General features: G+C 45.9%; 1 protein-coding gene across 1 annotated transcript in view; it reads right to left on the bottom strand.

Annotated features, from left to right (window-relative positions):
- Nucleotides 1-864: 864 nt before the first annotated feature.
- The window catches only part of LOC121549763 (semaphorin-3ab), a 52,527-nt gene continuing 35,511 nt past the window's right edge, over nt 865-17,880 (bottom strand). The window contains exons 7-16 of the mRNA XM_041861633.2: nt 16,765-16,907; nt 16,181-16,295; nt 15,955-16,024; nt 12,479-12,623; nt 11,861-12,080; nt 11,344-11,435; nt 10,908-11,107; nt 4,890-4,957; nt 4,516-4,661; nt 865-4,237 (exon numbers count right to left, since the gene is read on the bottom strand). Of these exons, the coding sequence (XP_041717567.2) occupies nt 3,422-4,237; nt 4,516-4,661; nt 4,890-4,957; nt 10,908-11,107; nt 11,344-11,435; nt 11,861-12,080; nt 12,479-12,623; nt 15,955-16,024; nt 16,181-16,295; nt 16,765-16,907 (2,015 nt within the window). The 3' untranslated portion in view covers nt 865-3,421. The remainder of the gene's footprint in view (nt 4,238-4,515; nt 4,662-4,889; nt 4,958-10,907; nt 11,108-11,343; nt 11,436-11,860; nt 12,081-12,478; nt 12,624-15,954; nt 16,025-16,180; nt 16,296-16,764; nt 16,908-17,880) is intronic.

Consider the following 17,880-nt stretch of genomic DNA (forward strand, 5'->3'; position numbering starts at 1 on the left):
TGAAAACACGCAGACACTCGGCCCTCCGTGGAACGGGTTTGAGACATGTGAACTAGAATGACAACAGCTAAAATGTAACCCCTGAAAAGCTAGGTAGACATGGAAATCTATTGGGCCAGAGAATAGCGAACTCTTGTGGCTAAACCGAAACATTAACCTCCAGTTTAATTATTCATGTGTTTTTATCGACAAGGAATGCCTGACATACAGTATAACATATCAATTACCGTTTTTTAACACATCATTCCTGCCTTTAGTCAATGAAATCTCTCTATGGGAGCAGTGGTCAACCCACTGAAGGATGTGGACAGAGAGCTTGTGATTCTACTTCACTATTTACTATACTCACCACTGAGAGCCTACTAAGGATGTTTACACAGGCAGCCCAATTCTGATCTATTGCCACTAATTGGTCTTTTAATCAATCAGATCTTTAGCCAATAATATCAGAATTGGGCTGCCTCTGCAGCCATTGTGATTCAGCACATACTGTACCTTAGAACTGAGTCACACCTTCAATTGGGCTGGTCTGAGTTCAGATGGTCTCCCCTGGTGAAGGAGTAGGCTTCACTGTCTATTGGAATGTATTTTTACAAACTTTTTTTCAAGAAGATATAATATAATTCACCATAATATAATTCCAGTAAAAAATCTGTTTTTCATCAGCTCAACCTTTTATCTGTGTGTTTGAGCATGCAAACTGACTGATTCCTCCCAGGCCCACCTGTGACTAAATATGATAAAATGGTACAATTTGAAATGACTGTACAACACAAACAAAATACATTTTGTCAACTCAGATTAACATGCATCATACAGTACCATATATAACTGGACAGAGGTTACAAAAAACAACAACAAGGCTAGGTTTTACAGGAAATGTTTAATTAGACAACTGAACGCATGCCAGGAAGAACCATATTACAGCAGTGGTATCGCTTCTCTCCTCGTCCACCCTACACACCGTGAGAGACTGGAAACATACCGCAAACCCCTGGGAAACCTTGCTATCTGCTGTCCATTATTGCATTGACACATCACTCTTGTTGTATACTGAGGGGGAAACACATTGTTGTATGAAAAGTTTAAGGTCTTAATACAAGTTTTGGGGTTGGAGTAACATTACTGGGGTGTATTCATTAGCAGACACCATAGCAAAACGTTTTGCTACAGAAAACAATTTGCAACAAAATTGTGCGTTTCTTATTGGACAAGTTCAGGCTAGTCCCTCCCCGTTTTGGCCTGTTTGCTTCTGTTTGGTTCCTAGTGAATACACCCCTGGTACATGTTGGCATCTTTGTTTTGGCAAAAAGGAAGAATATTCACATCTCTCTTACGCATCTTGCCTATAGGACTTTTACCTCTCACAGGAAACATCTAGAGACAATAGAAAAGATGCACTTAGGTAGTGTTCACATGCAGCTTTAACTCAGCGTCTTCTCCTCAGATTATGTTTAGATTTTAACGTTTTCCTTACTAGTTCTTACATAGAAATTCACAGCTAATGTTTGTCAGGTTTTGGGTAGTATTATCTTACATACAATGAGTATTTGGGATGAGCGAATGAAAGTGTATGGGGTTCCAAACTCCAACAGAAAAACCTCCTGGGTAGAAAAATCACCCATTTCCGAAAAGAGCAGAAGGGACAGACACGTAGAAGAAGAGGGCAGGAGAAACTTGTGCTTATCATTCTGAAGGCTCTCAGTCTGGATACTATAAAACACACAACAACCCCCTGCTCCCACTCTTGACAGAGGAAGTCCATCCTCATTGGTCCATCTGTGTTTCCTTGACAGAGTCCTTGACAGAGGAAGTCCATCCTCATTGGTCCATCTGTGTTTCTCAACGTGTCGCAGTTTTTAATCTTGATTATTGATGAGCCAAAATACCAGAATATCAAAAATAAATGCAACCCTTTCACAAAACAATGAGAAATAAATAATCAAGTGGTGTTCTGGTTGTATATATTTACATACATAAAGAGTAGTTTTGTTGTTGTGTGTATATGTACAGGATCAATAGGCAGTCTGCTTTCCAGACTGAGCACGAACATATGACTGGAATTATAAGTTCACATGCAGCAAACTCCAGAAAAAAAATAACTTAAAGGGGTAGGTCAAAAATTCTACTACATAATTGTTTACCCTGACAGGGATGCAGTGGTTTGTAGGCAGAGTGAGAAAAGTAAATAGCAAATAAAAACAATAAATGTATTTTTCTTTTTATAGGACTCCTTTAACGTAAAAAAAAACTTTGTTCAAATTACATAACTGGCGAGAAATAGCTTATTCAAATCATGAACATCGATTGACTACGACATGCATGATGCTTTTCAAGCCTTGGGAGGAAGAGAAGCTTGACTTTGTTGCACAGACCACAGGCTATTGTGGATTTTGTCGTTTTATATTGAATAATTCTGTTATTGAACTACAAACAATATGGGGGGCATCGTTGTGGATTGTCAACCAGCTAACTGTGCCCCATCTGTTTGACCTATAAGACAGTCAAGCTCTATGTACAAGCCCAAAGTGCTCATTCATGAGAGTCATTGTGAATCGAATCAATTGAACAAAGTTGAGCCGACGAACTGTATTGTGGGAATTGCAGTTCACTCTCCGAAAATGACTGTTCTTCTTTTGATTTATTTCTGTTGTAGTTTGCAATCGACTGGACAAATGATTCCTTATCCTTATAGTTCTTCCAGTCTCTATATAGTGGGCATCCTCTTCCTTCTCTCATGTGCATGTCAACAAGGCCAGTAGCTGCACTAACGGACGTCCCTACTGAACTTTAAAGTCTCAATCCCTTCTGAAATGTCCTGTGTCCATGCATTAGGCCATTGTCCAAACTTGTCCAGAGGTGTGTACATGTAACATGTATCATCCTCACTGAAAATAAATGTTTTTGAACCCCATCCCAGTCCTATAAGGAAGTAGCATATGTACAGGAGGGCTATGAGTCCGCCAGGCAACTCGGTCCCCCTTGCAACACGGACCTGGAATATACAGTTCCTCACATTGTACACCCTGGGCCAGTATATCCACATGGTTAGCAGGTACAGTACGTATACGATTCCAGTTTAGTCTCAGTCAATAACATCCTTTTAGTCGCCAGTCTTCTCCAAGTCTTCACAGGGTATTTGCAGTGTGTGTGTGTGTGTGTGTGTGTGTGTGTGTGTGTGTGTGTGCGCGTGTGCGTGTGTGTGTGTGTGTGCGTGCGCTTTATGTGTATGTATAAGAGCATTCCATTGGGACGGTCTTTCTCTGTCTACATATTATGTGTGTATGAGCATATGTCCATGACTGTACTGCATTATGTGTGTTCCTACAGTATATCTTTATGGAATAGCAAGTCTATATTTTAACAGTATGTGCGTAAGTGTGTGTATGTCCGCGCATGTGTGTGTGTTGCTGTGGTCGTCTCAGACACTCCGCGGGGGTCTCTGTTGCTCGTGGGTCCTCCTGTTTCGCCCCTTCTTGTTCTCCTGCATCCGCCTCCACTTGGCCGTGTGCTGGGGTCCACCTCTGGCCCCCCCACCAGGCACCTGGGTCCCCCCCAGGTTTCCCCCCAGGGCGCCTTGGCCCTTCTGGGGGCTCTGGACGTTGGGTGTAGCCTGAGAGTTCTGGCCATTCTGGTTGTTGTTTTTAGGGGGCTGGGCCTGGGTCAGCGTACCCGCATGGAGTTGCACCTTCTGGGTGTTCGTGCTCCGGGGGCTCCCCTCTTTGCTCTGCTGCTGCACCGTAGGAGACCCACTCTTCTGCTTCTGGGCATTGGGTGCACCTGCGCCAAGAGGTCTACTTTTAGGCTTTAGGCCTGAGCTTGGAGCTCCGCCGTCAAGCCTATCCAGACTTTGGCCATTGGTGGTGATAGTGGGGATTTTCAGGCGCCGCTGTTTGCGCTCCTTCCGCCACACGCGCTCGCAGAACTCCTCCACGCTGTTCAGGTCAGGGTGGTCCAGGAGGGAGAGGAAATCCCTATACCACAGCTTGTGTTTTGTCGAGTGACCTGCACCAGCAGGCCCACCTGCACCACCAGACCCTCCAGCTCCACTAAGAGGCCCACCGGGCAGCAGCTCACCCAGCCTCTGTGTGGGGATGACCTGGAGGGAGAGGCGGAGGAGGGGCTGGATGAAGCCGTGCTCCACAGAGTGGCAGGTGTAGACGCCCGAGTCGGCCTGGGTGAGAGTGCGGATGAGCAGGCCCTGCTCCGTGCGGATCACCCTGTCCTCCGACTTGATCTGGAGAGAGAGATGGAGAACGAAACGAGGGGGAGGGGAGGAAAGGGAGGGGGATGAGGGAGATAGAGATATTCAATATCCATTCTATATGATTGCATTTGAGTGCATGGCAAACTGAAGCAATTTCACACGACTTCATTTTCATGTAAACACTGAGAATGGGTAATCGTTTATGAATGTTTAGTGTGATTGCAAAGTTATTGAAAATGATTGGAAAGTTGTTGAGAATGATCGTGAACAGGACACATCTTACATGCGGTGTGTGTGTGTGTACCCACCTCCTGTTTGCGGTCCTCGTTGGGTCTCTGGAGCTGCCAGTAGATGAGGGCTCTCTGGGACTTGGGACTACACTCCAGGAACATGCTGCTGTTCTCCACTCCGTACACACTCCTGTCCTCCACATGACCCAGCCCGTCTACGTCATCTACACAGACGCAGGGATAGGGTTACAAGAGAGACACTACAGTGTGCGTGCGTGTGTGTTAATGTGTGTGTGTGTGTGTGGTGTGTGGTGGGTGTGTAGGGGGAAGTGGTGCATGTATGGGTTTTATGTGGGCACACGTGTGTATGGGGGTGAAGGTTGCATGTCTGCACGCACATGTGTGTGTATGAAATAGAAAGCGTAAAATAAAAATATAAAAAGCGTTTGTACCATGATGCTGCAGGTCAGAGCACTGGGAGAGTGGATCTCCATTCCTGATGTCCTGGCGTCTTGTTCTCCTATGAAACAACAAAAGAATACATTTACATTTGAGTCATTTAGCAGACGCTCTTCTCCAGAGCAACTTACAGTAGTGCGTGCATACATCTTTGTACTGGTCCCCTTTGGGTATCAAACCCACAACCCAAGTGTTGCAAGCACCACACTCTACCAACTGAGCCACACAGGGCCATAGAAACAATCAAATGTTATATTGTGTTGCCAATGAGTTAATAAACTTCCCTCACACACAACATATATAACATAACACCTATTTGTGTTGGTCAGGCCACTCACTGCTCTATATTTCCTCAGACTTATTTCACTCCCCAGTTCCATCGAGGCGGGGCTCTTTGTACTGTGACGTTTATACCACTAGAGGGCAATCTTGACCAGTGGCACAGCTAACACATTTCTGCAGTACAACTGAAGAACAGAGCAGAACTGTTAATTTCACCATCAGTCCTCTGTTATGTCTAATGCTATTGAGTGGGTGGAAGAAATAAAAAAGGAGAAAATCACATTTTAAAACTAGTCAACCTTTTGCTCCAATTAAAGGAATGATTCATTGTGATTCATCGTTCAGGGACGTCATTACTAAACATTATGAAACACATTTAGCCTGGGCCTTGAAATCCCCCTATAAAGATCCTGACTAGGTCCTCCACGACTTGAAATGCTTGTTAGTCCGTACAGTGTGCGTGTGTGTGTGTGTGTGTGTGTGTGTGTGTGTGTGTGTGTGTGTGTGTGTATGCGTATGCATGTGTGTGCATGTGTGAGCTCCATGTACATGTTCGTGCCGATTGCGTGTCCGAGTCATGTTATAAGCCCGGTTTTTACAGCTGTGTTGTGGACGTTTTCACAACCTGGCTTTGTACTGGCTGACAGATAACCTGCCTCCCTGTGCTCCCTATGTGTTCCCTGGTTCTATGGTTCTCTGGTTCACCACCACTAAGATCATATGCTCTGACGTGTCGTAAAAATCAAAGGGGAGAGAGGGGAGCACAGCCAAAGGTGGAGGTCTCTAGGTCTCGTGTCAGGGGTTCCTTAACCATACAGGACATTTATAAGAGTGAGAGTGAGAGTGAGAGTGAGAGTGAGAGAGAGAGAGAGAGAGAGAGAGAGAGAGAGAGAGAGAGAGAGAGAGAGAGAGAGAGAGAGAGAGAGAGAGAGAGAGAGAGAGAGAGAGAGAGAGAGAGAGAGAGAGAGAGAGAGAGATAGATAGAGAGAGAGAGTGTGAGGCAGGGGAGAGGGAAATAGAGAGTGGGTTTGGAGTTTTAAAGGTGAAACAGTTGGAGCGATAGAGGAATGAGCGAGGGGTGGAGTTAGAGGGAGGGAGGTTTGGTTTAGGCTGATTATTCCTGTATTGGATGGTCTCTTCTCTCTCTCTCTTTCTTTCTCGCTTTCACAAACACACACACTCATGCAAAAACTCACACACCCCATCCACCCACACATACAAATATAAACAACATGCGCACACACCCATTTACCCACCCCAACACACATAAATACACTCACACATGCATACATCCCCCAAATACACACACCCTGCTCCTACCCAAGACACACACACACACACACTCTACAATTCTTCCTACATTTCCTCCCAAGCATTCCTGTCTTTGGCTGTCTGAACACGTGCAAGGCAGTCCGAGTGCCTGCTGAGCCAAGCCCAGACGTCTGGTTCTCATTTAGCTTGGGCTGGAGAAGAAAATATTTGGAGAGTTCTGGATCGCCCCAGCAGCCCTGACCAAGGGTGAGCCACCACCCCTCGGCCTCCCTGTGATGCTGCTAGTCTGGAGCGCCCCCAGCAGCCCTGACCAAGGGTGAGCCACCACCCCTCGGCCTCCCTGTGATGCTGCTAGTCTGGAGCGCCCCAGCAGCCCTGACCAAGGGTGAGCCACCACCCCTCGGCCTCCCTGTGATGCTGCTAGTCTGGAGCGCCCCAGCAGCCCTGACCAAGGGTGAGCCGCCACCCCTCGGCCTCCCTGTGATGCTGCTAGTCTGGAGCGCCCCAGCAGCCCTGACCAAGGGTGAGCCACCACCCCTCGGCCTCCCTGTGATGCTGCTAGTCTGGAGCGCCCCAGCAGCCCTGACCAAGGGTGAGCCACCACCCCTCGGCCTCCCTGTGATGCTGCTAGTCTGGAGCGCCCCCAGCAGCCCTGACCAAGGGTGAGCCACCACCCCTCGGCCTCCCTGTGATGCTGCTAGTCTGGAGCGCCCCAGCAGCCCTGACCAAGGGTGAGCCGCCACCCCTCGGCCTCCCTGTGATGCTGCTAGTCTGGAGCGCCCCAGCAGCCCTGACCAAGGGTGAGCCGCCACCCCTCGGCCTCCTGTGATGCTGCTAGTCTGGAGCGACCCAGCAGCCCTGACCAAGGGTGAGCCGCCACCCTCGGCCTCCCTGTGATGCTGCTAGTCTGGAGCGCCCCAGCAGCCCTGACCAAGGGTGAGCCACCACCCCTCGGCCTCCCTGTGATGCTGCTAGTCTGGAGCGCCCCAGCAGCCCTGACCAAGGGTGAGCCACCACCCCTCGGCCTCCCTGTGATGCTGCTAGTCTGGAGCGCCCCAGCAGCCCTGACCAAGGGTGAGCCGCCACCCCTCGGCCTCCCTGCCTGTCTACAGCCTTACTTCTGATGCTGATAGTCTGAGGACCTATAGTAAAGTTGGACAACATTTCAATTCTCTCATGCTTCCCTAGTGTAGATGCTGATCTTAGGTCAGTTTTATGTTTTTAATGGAGAGTTGTGCTGGAAGGAGGTGGAGGGCTGGTAGTGGTCAGGCTAATCCTGCTGGATGGAGGAGAAGGTCATTTGAGGTTGTGTTTGTTCATACCGCTCGGCTGGCGGGGTGAAGAAGTCAGACAGCTCCTGTTGGCCTATCATTTGGTGTGTGTGTGTTTGTTTGTGTGTGTGTGTGTGTGTGTGTGTGTGTGTGTGTGTGTGTGTGTGGCTTTTTTATAACTCTTGGCTGTAGAGTGAAGTGGTTCTAACACTGCTACTGGCTAGGACTGTGTGTGTGGGGAAGCATGTTTTTACCCCTGAGCTGTGGAATGCACAACAATCACTCAAATGGAATGTGTGTACCAGTGAATGTGTGTACCAGTGTATGTGTGTACCAGTGTATGTGTGTACCAGTGTATATGTGTACCAGTGAATGTGTGTACCAGTGTATGTGTGTACCAGTGTATGTGTGTACCAGTGAATGAGTGTACCAGTGTATGTACTGTATGTGATATACAGTGAGGGAAAAAAGTATTTGATCCCTTGCTGATTTTGTACGTTTGCCCACTGACAAAGAAATGATCAGTCTATAATTTTAATGGTAGGTTTATTTGAACAGTGAGAGACAGAATAACAACAAAAAAATCCAGAAAAACGCATGTCAAAAATGTTATAAATTGATTTGCATTTTAATGAGGGAAATAAGTATTTGACCCCCTCAGCAAAACATGACTTAGTAATTGGTGGCAAAACCCTTGTTGGCAATCACAGAGGTCAGACGTTTCTTGTAGTTGGCCACCAGGTTTGCACACATCTCAGGAGGGATTTTGTCCCACTCCTCTTTTGCAGATCTTCTCTAAGTCATTAAGGTTTCGAGGCTGACGTTTGGTAACTCGAACCTGGGATTAAGGTCTGGAGACTGGCTAGGCCACTCCAGGACCTTAATGTGCTTCTTATTGAGCCACTCCTTTGCCGAGTGTTTTGGGTCATTGTCATGCTGGAATACCCATCCACGACCCATTTTCAATGCCCTGGCTGAGGGAAGGAGGTTCTCACCCAAGATTTGACGGTGCATGGCCCCGTCCATCGTCCCTTTGATGCGGTGAAGTTGTCCTGTCCCCTTAGCAGAAAAACACCCCCAAAGCATAATGTTTCCACCTCCATGTTTGACGGTGGAGATGGTGTTCTTGGGGTCATAGGCAGCATTCCTCCTCCTCCAAACACGGCGAGTTGAGTTGATGGCAAAGAGCTCGATTTTGGTCTCATCTGACCACAACACTTTCACCCAGTTCTCCTCTGAATCATTCAGATGTTCATTGGTAAACTTCAGACGGCCCTGTATATGTGCTTTCTTGAGCAGGGGGACCTTGCGGGCGCTGCAGGATTTCAGTCCTTCACGGCGTAGTGTGTTACCAATTGTTTTCTTGGTGACTATGGTCCCAGCTGCCTTGAGATAATTGACAAGATCCTCCCATGTAGTTCTGGGCTGATTCCTCACCGTTCTCATGATCATTGCAACTCCAAATCAAATCAAATCAAATCAAATTTTATTGGTCACATGCGCCGAATACAACAGGTGCAGACATTACAGTGAAATGCTTACTTACAGCCCTTAACCAACAGTGCATTTATTTTAAACAAAAAAAGTAAAAATAAAACAACAACAACAAAAAAAGTGTTGAGAAAAAAAAGAGCAGAAGTAAAATAAAGTGACAGTAGGGAGGCTATATATACAGGGGGGTACCGTTGCAGAGTCAATGTGCGGGGGCACCGGCTAGTTGAGGTAGTTGAGGTAATATGTACATGTGGGTAGAGTTAAAGTGACTATGCATAAATACTTAACAGAGTAGCAGCAGCGTAAAAAGGATGGGGGGGGGGGGCAGTGCAAATAGTCCGGGTAGCCATGATTAGCTGTTCAGGAGTCTTATGGCTTGGGGGTAGAAGCTGTTGAGAAGTCTTTTGGACCTAGACTTGGCACTCCGGTACCGCTTGCCGTGCGGTAGCAGAGGGAACAGTCTATGACTAGGGTGGCTGGAGTCTTTGACAATTTTGAGGGCCTTCCTCTGACACCGCCTGGTATAGAGGTCCTGGATGGCAGGAAGCTTTGCCCCAGTGATGTACTGGGCCGTACGCACTACCCTCTGTAGTGCCTTGCGGTCGGAGGCCAAGCAGTTGCCATACCAGGCGGTGATGCAACCAGTCAGGATGCTCTCGATGGTGCAGCTGTAGAATTTTTTTGAGGATCTGAGGACCCATGCCAAATCTTTTAGTCTCCTGAGGGGGAATAGGCTTTGTCGTGCCCTCTTCACGACTGTCTTGGTGTGTTTGGACCATGATAGTTCGTTGGTGATGTGGACACCAAGGAACTTGAAGCTCTCAACCTGTTCCACTACAGCCCCGTCGATGAGAATGGGGGCGTGCTCAGTCCTCTTTTTTTTCCTGTAGTCCACAATCCATGAGGTGAGATCTTGCATGGAGCCCCAGGCCGAGGGAGATTGATAGTTATTTTGGTTTCTTCCATTTGCGAATAATCGCACCAACTGTTGTCACCTTCTCACCAAGCTGCTTGGCGATGGTCTTGTAGCCCATTCCAGCCTTGTGTAGGTCTACAATCTTGTCCCTGACATCCTTGGAGAGCTCTTTGGTCTTGGACATGGTGGAGAGTTTGGAATCTGATTGATTGATTGCTTGTGTGGACAGGCGTCTTTTATACAGGTGACAAGCTGAGATTAGGAGCACTCCCTTTAAGAGTGTGCTCCTCATCTCAGCTCATTACCTGTATAAAAGACACCTGGGAGACAGAAATCTTTCTGATTGAGAGGGGGTCAAATACTTATTTCCCTCATTAAAATGCAAATCAATTTATAACATTTTTGACATGCGTTCTTCTGGATTTTTTTGTTCTTATTCTGTCTCTCACTGTTCAAATAAACCTACCATTAAAATTATAGACTGATCATTTCTTTGTCAGTGGGCAAACGTACAAAATCAGCAGGGGATCAAATACTTTTTTCCCTCACTGTATGGGCGTAAATGCTTGCATGTGGATTCTGTGCGTATATGTGTATGCATACGTACTTTTCTGTCTGTCTTTCTGTGTGTGTGTGTGTGTGTTCATACTTCGGTACTTTACGTTTACGAACCAGCCTCCTACTACTTCAAGCCTAGGCAGACCCTCATTCTGCTTTTCTGCATTCATATTTGTGTGTGTGCACGCGTACGCAAATGTCTGTGTGTGTGTTCCTACCTCTTGGCGGTAGGGAAGTAACGGGAGCACTCTGTTCCGTCCCAGGCGCAGTAGGGGTCGCGGGCCAGACAGCACTCAGCGCAAGCCTTCCCGTACACCTCACAGCGGTGCAAAGGCATCTGGGAAACGCCCAGCGCCGAGCCCAGGTACAGCTGTTGCTGTTTGGTGGAAAGCTCCATTGCCGTGATGGGGGTGGACTCCTGCAGAAAGACACAGTTAGAGCAGATATAACACTCTGATTCATTTAGACACCCCCCTCATAACTCCCAATGGGATTTCCCCACTCCTCCTTTTTATTTCAGAGCTAGATATTGACCATGTACCCTAGCTTCCCTTCCCAACAAAATTACAGGTGTTCTATCAGACTTCCTTGAATATTTGCCATATAAATGCAATCAATTATAACCTTAACCAGTTTCCCAGTGTGTGACCGTACCCTGAACACGGTCATCTCCTCCAGGACCACCTCTTCCAGGTCATGCCAGCTCTCTCTTGGGATGGTAACCACCTTCAGGACTGTGCCCAGGTCTAGACAAGGAAACATACATCAGTATCTAGTTATCTATCTGACCCAAACCACCTTCAGGACTGTGCCCAGGTCTAGAACAGGAAACATATGTCAACATCTAGCTTTTATTATGTATGAATTAGCATATTCTAGACATCCTTGTACTGTAAAATTACACTTTTCATTTCAGTTGTCCCTTACATACTTCATATAATATTCCAATGGAGAGAACACATAATTAATCTTAGTTCTACTTCAATGCATGTCAAGGTGACATTTGCTTGGTTTTTGCGCTCATGCAGCATAACAACCTTGAGCACAAATCATCAATTCCCTTAGGCGTATCAACACTTTAAAAAAAAACATGTACCTTTTTTCATGTAGCATTCAACCAGTTTTAATAAAAAAGTATTATCTAAAAATAAATAAATCGTATCTCATTGACCTGTTCCGATGAACATGACGTCGTACTGTCCGTCCTCTGCCTCCACCTTATCCACCACTAGCTGGGAGAACTGGTAGTCCACGTCGGTCCGCACCACGATTGGACGACCCCCGATGGGGTGCACAGGGTTAAACATGGCCGGGTGGCCCCGCGCGAAGGTGATCACATCATCAGGGAGGTCCTTGGTGGAGTCAAAGCCCCCAAACGTTTTGCTGGGGCACTATGAAGAATAAGAGGTTATAGAGTTAACAAGTCAGTTTTAATACATCTATGGGTCTGGAACTGAAGTCATATCTATGGGTCTGGAACTGAAGTCATATGTATTTCATGTTGTGCCATGTTATAATAAGTAGGAAATATGGTTATTGAGGTTATTGTGATGAATACTAATGTTACGTTTCCCTTTCATAAGTCACATGTTACCTTGCTATAACTATTGATATTCATTACTTCTATAAAACTTGCTATGTGTGGCATCAATCACTTGCTACTTCCATACGTAAATATAGGTTCTAAGTATCAGTTGTGAATTACTTGTATTTGCCTATTAGCTTCTAAGTAGCAGCTATGAGGTGCTATAACTTGTCATAACCCCCATATGACCCCCCTATGACTTACCGTGCCAGGGCGGGGGTAGGGCACCCTCCCCTGGAAGGGTACCCACTGGTAGGTGGGCCCATCTCTGTGGGCATAGGGACCCAGGAAGACCCTCCGGATGTCTGCCATGTTGTACATACACACTGCTGAGCCTTTGAATATGTTACTGTAGAGGGTGTAGGGAGGTAGAGAGAGAGAGAGGGAGAGAGACAGAGAGACAGAGACAGAGACAGAGACAGAGAGACAGAGAGAGAGAGAGAGAGAGAGAGAGAGAGAGACAGAGACAGAGACAGAGACAGAGACAGAGAGGAAAAGACATAGAGAGTGGGAGAAAAAGACAGTCAGACCCATCACCATCACAAGACAATAACAAATGCAGGCCTGATATTAAAGCTGTACTAGAAGACAGAATCAAAGCTCACCTTGACATACAACAGACAGACCAGGAAGAATGTTGTCATAATTTAATGGAGAGGATGATGGTTAGAAACATGGCTGTGATAGAATCCAGCTTCCAGAGAATGGACAGGAATTTAGGCCGGTTACCAACGAGCGAGACTATAATTCACTGCTAATGGAATACAGTTGGAGGGAATGATCGGAATTCTGTGTTGCAGTATTCCACCACTGTAGGTATTCCAATGGACAATTCCATCATGTATTCCAAGTGGTAAAGTGTATCCGTGTGAATTGTAGGGCTAGACAGAATAATTTCCAAGAAATTATTCAAGACTATAAAAATTCCTCTAGAATGAATTCAAACAAATCCATATACTACCATAAAATATAAAATAATTCCTTTTACTTGACTAAATGCACATAATACTGATTATTTATGGACATACAGTAGTTTAGGGTACATACCATATTCCCCTGTCCCTTGGGTAAAGTAGTGTACTGCACTATATAGAGAATAGTATCAGATTATCCTGATAAATTGTCTGAACTGATGCGATAACGATAAATATAATGTTACATTTATAACAGGGGTGTTCAACCTCACAAATATTACAAAAATAAAAAAGTGGAACAAGGCCTATTCAACAAGGCCTATTGAGCAAATGACACTCATTGGAGCCAATTACACTCACTGGAGTATCTGACATAGGTGTCGAAAAAGCAGCCGCGAATAGGCGACCAGTGTGACAAGTGCCGCTGGCTGCTGAGAAGCTTTCTGGACTTGGACATAATGTTTGCCAACACATGGCTAACCTTTGTTTTACCAGCTAAATGGCTGCTCTTAGCGAAAATGTGTTTGGAGTTACCTTTCTAGCTAATAGGCTATGTTAGAGTTTAAACACAATTATACTGTGGGAAGGTCAAAATAATGAAAAACTATCTACCAAATCTATTCATTTTATAATGTTGATTACTTCTCCTTGCCATTATCATTCACCTGATGATTAGACAAGACAGGTGTTAAAGGTTGAAGACCCCTGGTCTATAACATTAATGTGCACCACAGTTTTTTTAAAATGATCCTTTAAACTACTGCTACTAGTTTGATGGTTGTAGCTATTAATTATCCTATTAACAATCACCCATATTAGCAAACAAATGTAATTTCCAACTTCACCTTTCTCTAGTATAGGCTACTTATCTTAACAAAGGATATCAGCAAAATGGCTGTGATAAGTGATCAGTATGGTCGGTGTCAATAATCTTCAGTGTTTCGTCCAAGCTCTACTTGAGATGCAGCAATATGTACTTTGGAGAGTGTGGAGAATGGTTTAGCCTGGTTTCCTGCAGGGTAAATCTAGATATAGACTCAGCAGTGATATAGCCTGGTGCCAGAAGATTGGTACTTAAAGAGATAGTTCTCTCAAAATTATATTTTGACAATGACCATTGGAGTTGGCTATACAGCACAAACTGATCTGGGACCTTGGCTATAAAGCACAAACTGATCTGGGACCTTGGCTATAAAGCACAAACTGATCTGGGACCTTGGCTATAAAGCACAAACTGATCTGGGACCTTGGCTATAAAGCACAAACTGATCTGAGACCATAGCTATACACCACAAACTGGTCTGGGACCTTGCCTACACAGCACAAACTGATCAGGGACCAGGCTAGCATACCGTGACAATGACCATAGGAGTTGGCTATACAGCACAAACTGATGTGGGATCAGGCTAGCAGTGATGTGGGTGGCATAGGAACATCTGCCCACCCTGAACCCCAGAGATTAGTAAAGCATTAAAGATTAATGGAGGAGCTTTTGTAAAATGTTAATTAGGGAGAAATGTAATTAACCGCCGGGCATACACATACACTCTAATCTCCAATCCCTGACACGCCTGAATGGTGGACAGACACTAGTGCATATTGAATGCACACGCACACCCCACTGGTATCAGTACCATCGATCTATCAGCGGCAGCCTATGGGCCTCATTAAGTGGAATATTAAAAGCCTGTCCCCTGAATCCCCAGCTCTATTCATCTCTGAAACAGGCCACTTACAAAAACAATTAAACCAGTCTAATTCCTCAAAGCCTGTAATTGAATTTTCAAGTGCTGTATTCCACTGCATGCATTAGAGATGGTGGAGAGGAAAAGACCCACACAGTGAATGGTTAAACGAAATGATGGGCCTGTTTTGTTTGGCAACGGGGTCTCTCTCTCTCTCTCTCTCTCTCTCTCTCTCTCTCTCTCTCTCTCTCTCTCTCTCTCTCTCTCTCTCTCTCTCTCCATTATTATTATTAGGTCTGTGATTAATGATGAAGTGTTTGTCCTAATCGTGCAGCGGCAGCTCCAGACAATGCCGCCCCAACGCCGCCAGCCGCCTAATCCATCATCTGAAGAAGCCCCCCTCGCCACCACTGTTTTTCGCCTCCCGACGCTATTAACTCGCTTACTTCATCTCGTACCGCCCAACAGTGTGTACAGTACAATAGAACCACAGCTCTGGAGGTTACCCCTGTCGAGGCTTGAGCGTCGGCCAGGGAGAGGGAGACGTTCCTGGGGGAGCGAGGATTGTGTGTGTCCCCCTCCCTCCCCTCCCCCCCCCCCCACCCCACTACCTCTCCACCACCTAATCAGATTTAGCTCCAAGGTTCCACAGAGTTTTACAATGAAAGGGGACAGATAGCAGAGAACGGGGAATTGGCTATAAGGGATCTCCAATTTGAGGGGGAGGTAAGACGAGGTGATTTCTGGCCACCTGTAAGTGGATTAAAGGGGAGAAACTGATTTTATAAAGGATTGTTTAGCCTTACAGAAAGAGAGAGAGGACAGTAGAGATATGAGCTTTGTGTGTTTTAGTCGTTTGTCTAGAATGGTCAGTGCTTTCACTGTTATACAGTACAGATCCCCTAGCAACAAAGACATGACAAACCACAAAAAAACAGTCACACACAAATGGTATTACCATTGTGGTCTGTTGGAACACATAGCGCCTAGCAGTGCATGTGTACTATGATCAATAGTAGTTGTATTGAACACACATAAAGGCACAGTAGGTTTTATGAATCATAAATATCTAGATCATTACCTAGAAGTGGTGAATACAGCATAGATCACTGGGTTCTTAGGATCTTTGGAGCTCATTAGAAAGACATCCTCTGAAACACATGGAAACAACATTAGCACATTAGCACATTAGCACAACCATCCAAACATCATACAGTGTTTCAATGAAACAATGCTACGATACGTACCCCTCTTGGGTAGAAAGTAACCACAGAGAGGCTCACACACACACACACACAGTTCCTTACGCAGCTCGTCGAAGTGTGTGTCGATGCCGTTGAGGCCTGGCACTGAGCAGGTCAGTCTGGCCTTGAGGAAGGTGGTCCACTTGTTGACCAGACTCCTGTGACCTCCCAGGTCATTCTGCAGGGACAGGCACACACAAACACACACACACGTTACACACAGATAGCCTATACGCAAGCATGCAAATCCACAATATATAAGACTTGTGTGAATTCAGCTTTGGTATTGGGGAACCAAATGAGAATATTACATCTACGTACTGTATGTGACATATATTTGTGTCCCTGTGAATGTAACTGTGTGTGTCAGTTTAATATATCCATGATGTTTGTGTGCGTGCATGCTAGTTTGTTCCTGTGTGTTTTGTGTGCGTGCATGCTAGTTTGTTCCTGTGTGTTTTGTGTGCGTGCATGCTAGTTTGTTCCTGTGTGTTTTGTGTGCGTGCATGCTAGTTTGTTCCTGTGTGTTTTGTGTGCGTGCATGCTAGTTTGTTCCTGTGTGTTTTGTGTGCGTGTCCATGAGTCCATGTGTGTTAGCGTGTCTGTCCGTGCATACCATGGGTGCTTGTGTGTGTGTGTGTTGTTACCTTACACAGTTGTCCTATGCGGGCGATGGTGGCCTTGCCAGTGTGTTCTCCGTCCATGGCGTTCTCTTTGAAGAACAGGAAGATCTTGTCATCCTCAGGGTTGTCACTCTCTGGGATCATGTTTACACCTACAAACCTTGGGTCTGAAACACACATGTTAACAATTAAACGGGTACAAACACACACACACACACACTGCTAACACACATGATCACACATTCAAATACATATGTGCAAACACAGATACATGAGTACCCAAACAAACACCAGCTTGATAAACAAACAATGACTCATTTTCGCCAGGGCTTAACCATGAAACCCTCATATCCACATTAAACCAACCACTATCTAATTCCACCATGTCCTCCATCCTCCAGTCCTCCATAACCTCTATTATAAGACACCTTCATCCTCCAGAACTCCTATTAGAAGACACCTCCACCCTCCAGTCCTCCATAACCCCTATATGAAGACACCTCCATCCTCCAGTCCTCCATAACCCCTATATGAAGACACCTCCATCCTCCAGTCCTCCATAACCCCTATATGAAGACACCTCCATCCTCCATAACCCCTATATGAAGACACCTCCATCCTCCAGTCCTCCATAACCCCTATATGAAGACACCTCCATCCTCCAGTCCTCCATAACCCCTATATGAAGACACCTCCATCCTCCAGTCCTCCATAACCCCTATTAGAAGACACCTCCATCCTCCAGTCCTCCATAACCCCTATTAGAAGACACCTCCATCCTCCAGTCCTCCACAACCGCTATATGAAGACACCTCCATCCTCCATAACCCCTATATGAAGACACCTGCATCCTCCAGTCCTCCATAACTCTGATATGAAGACACCTCTTCCCTACAAACACATATGACTCTGATTCTATGCAATATACACTTCAGTATGCGTCCTGAATTAAATTTTTACATTTTACATTTTAGTCATTTAGCAGACGCTCTTATCCAGAGCGACTTACAGTTAGTGAGTGCATACATTTTCATACTGGCCCCCCGTGGGAAACGAACCCACAACCCTGGCGTTGCAAGCGCCATGCTCTACCAACTGAGCTACACGGGGCAATGGCACCCTATTCCTTATATAGGACCA

The sequence above is a fragment of the Coregonus clupeaformis genome, chromosome 4, assembly GCF_020615455.1.
Source record: "Coregonus clupeaformis isolate EN_2021a chromosome 4, ASM2061545v1, whole genome shotgun sequence".
NCBI classification, from domain to species: Eukaryota; Metazoa; Chordata; class Actinopteri; order Salmoniformes; family Salmonidae; genus Coregonus; species Coregonus clupeaformis.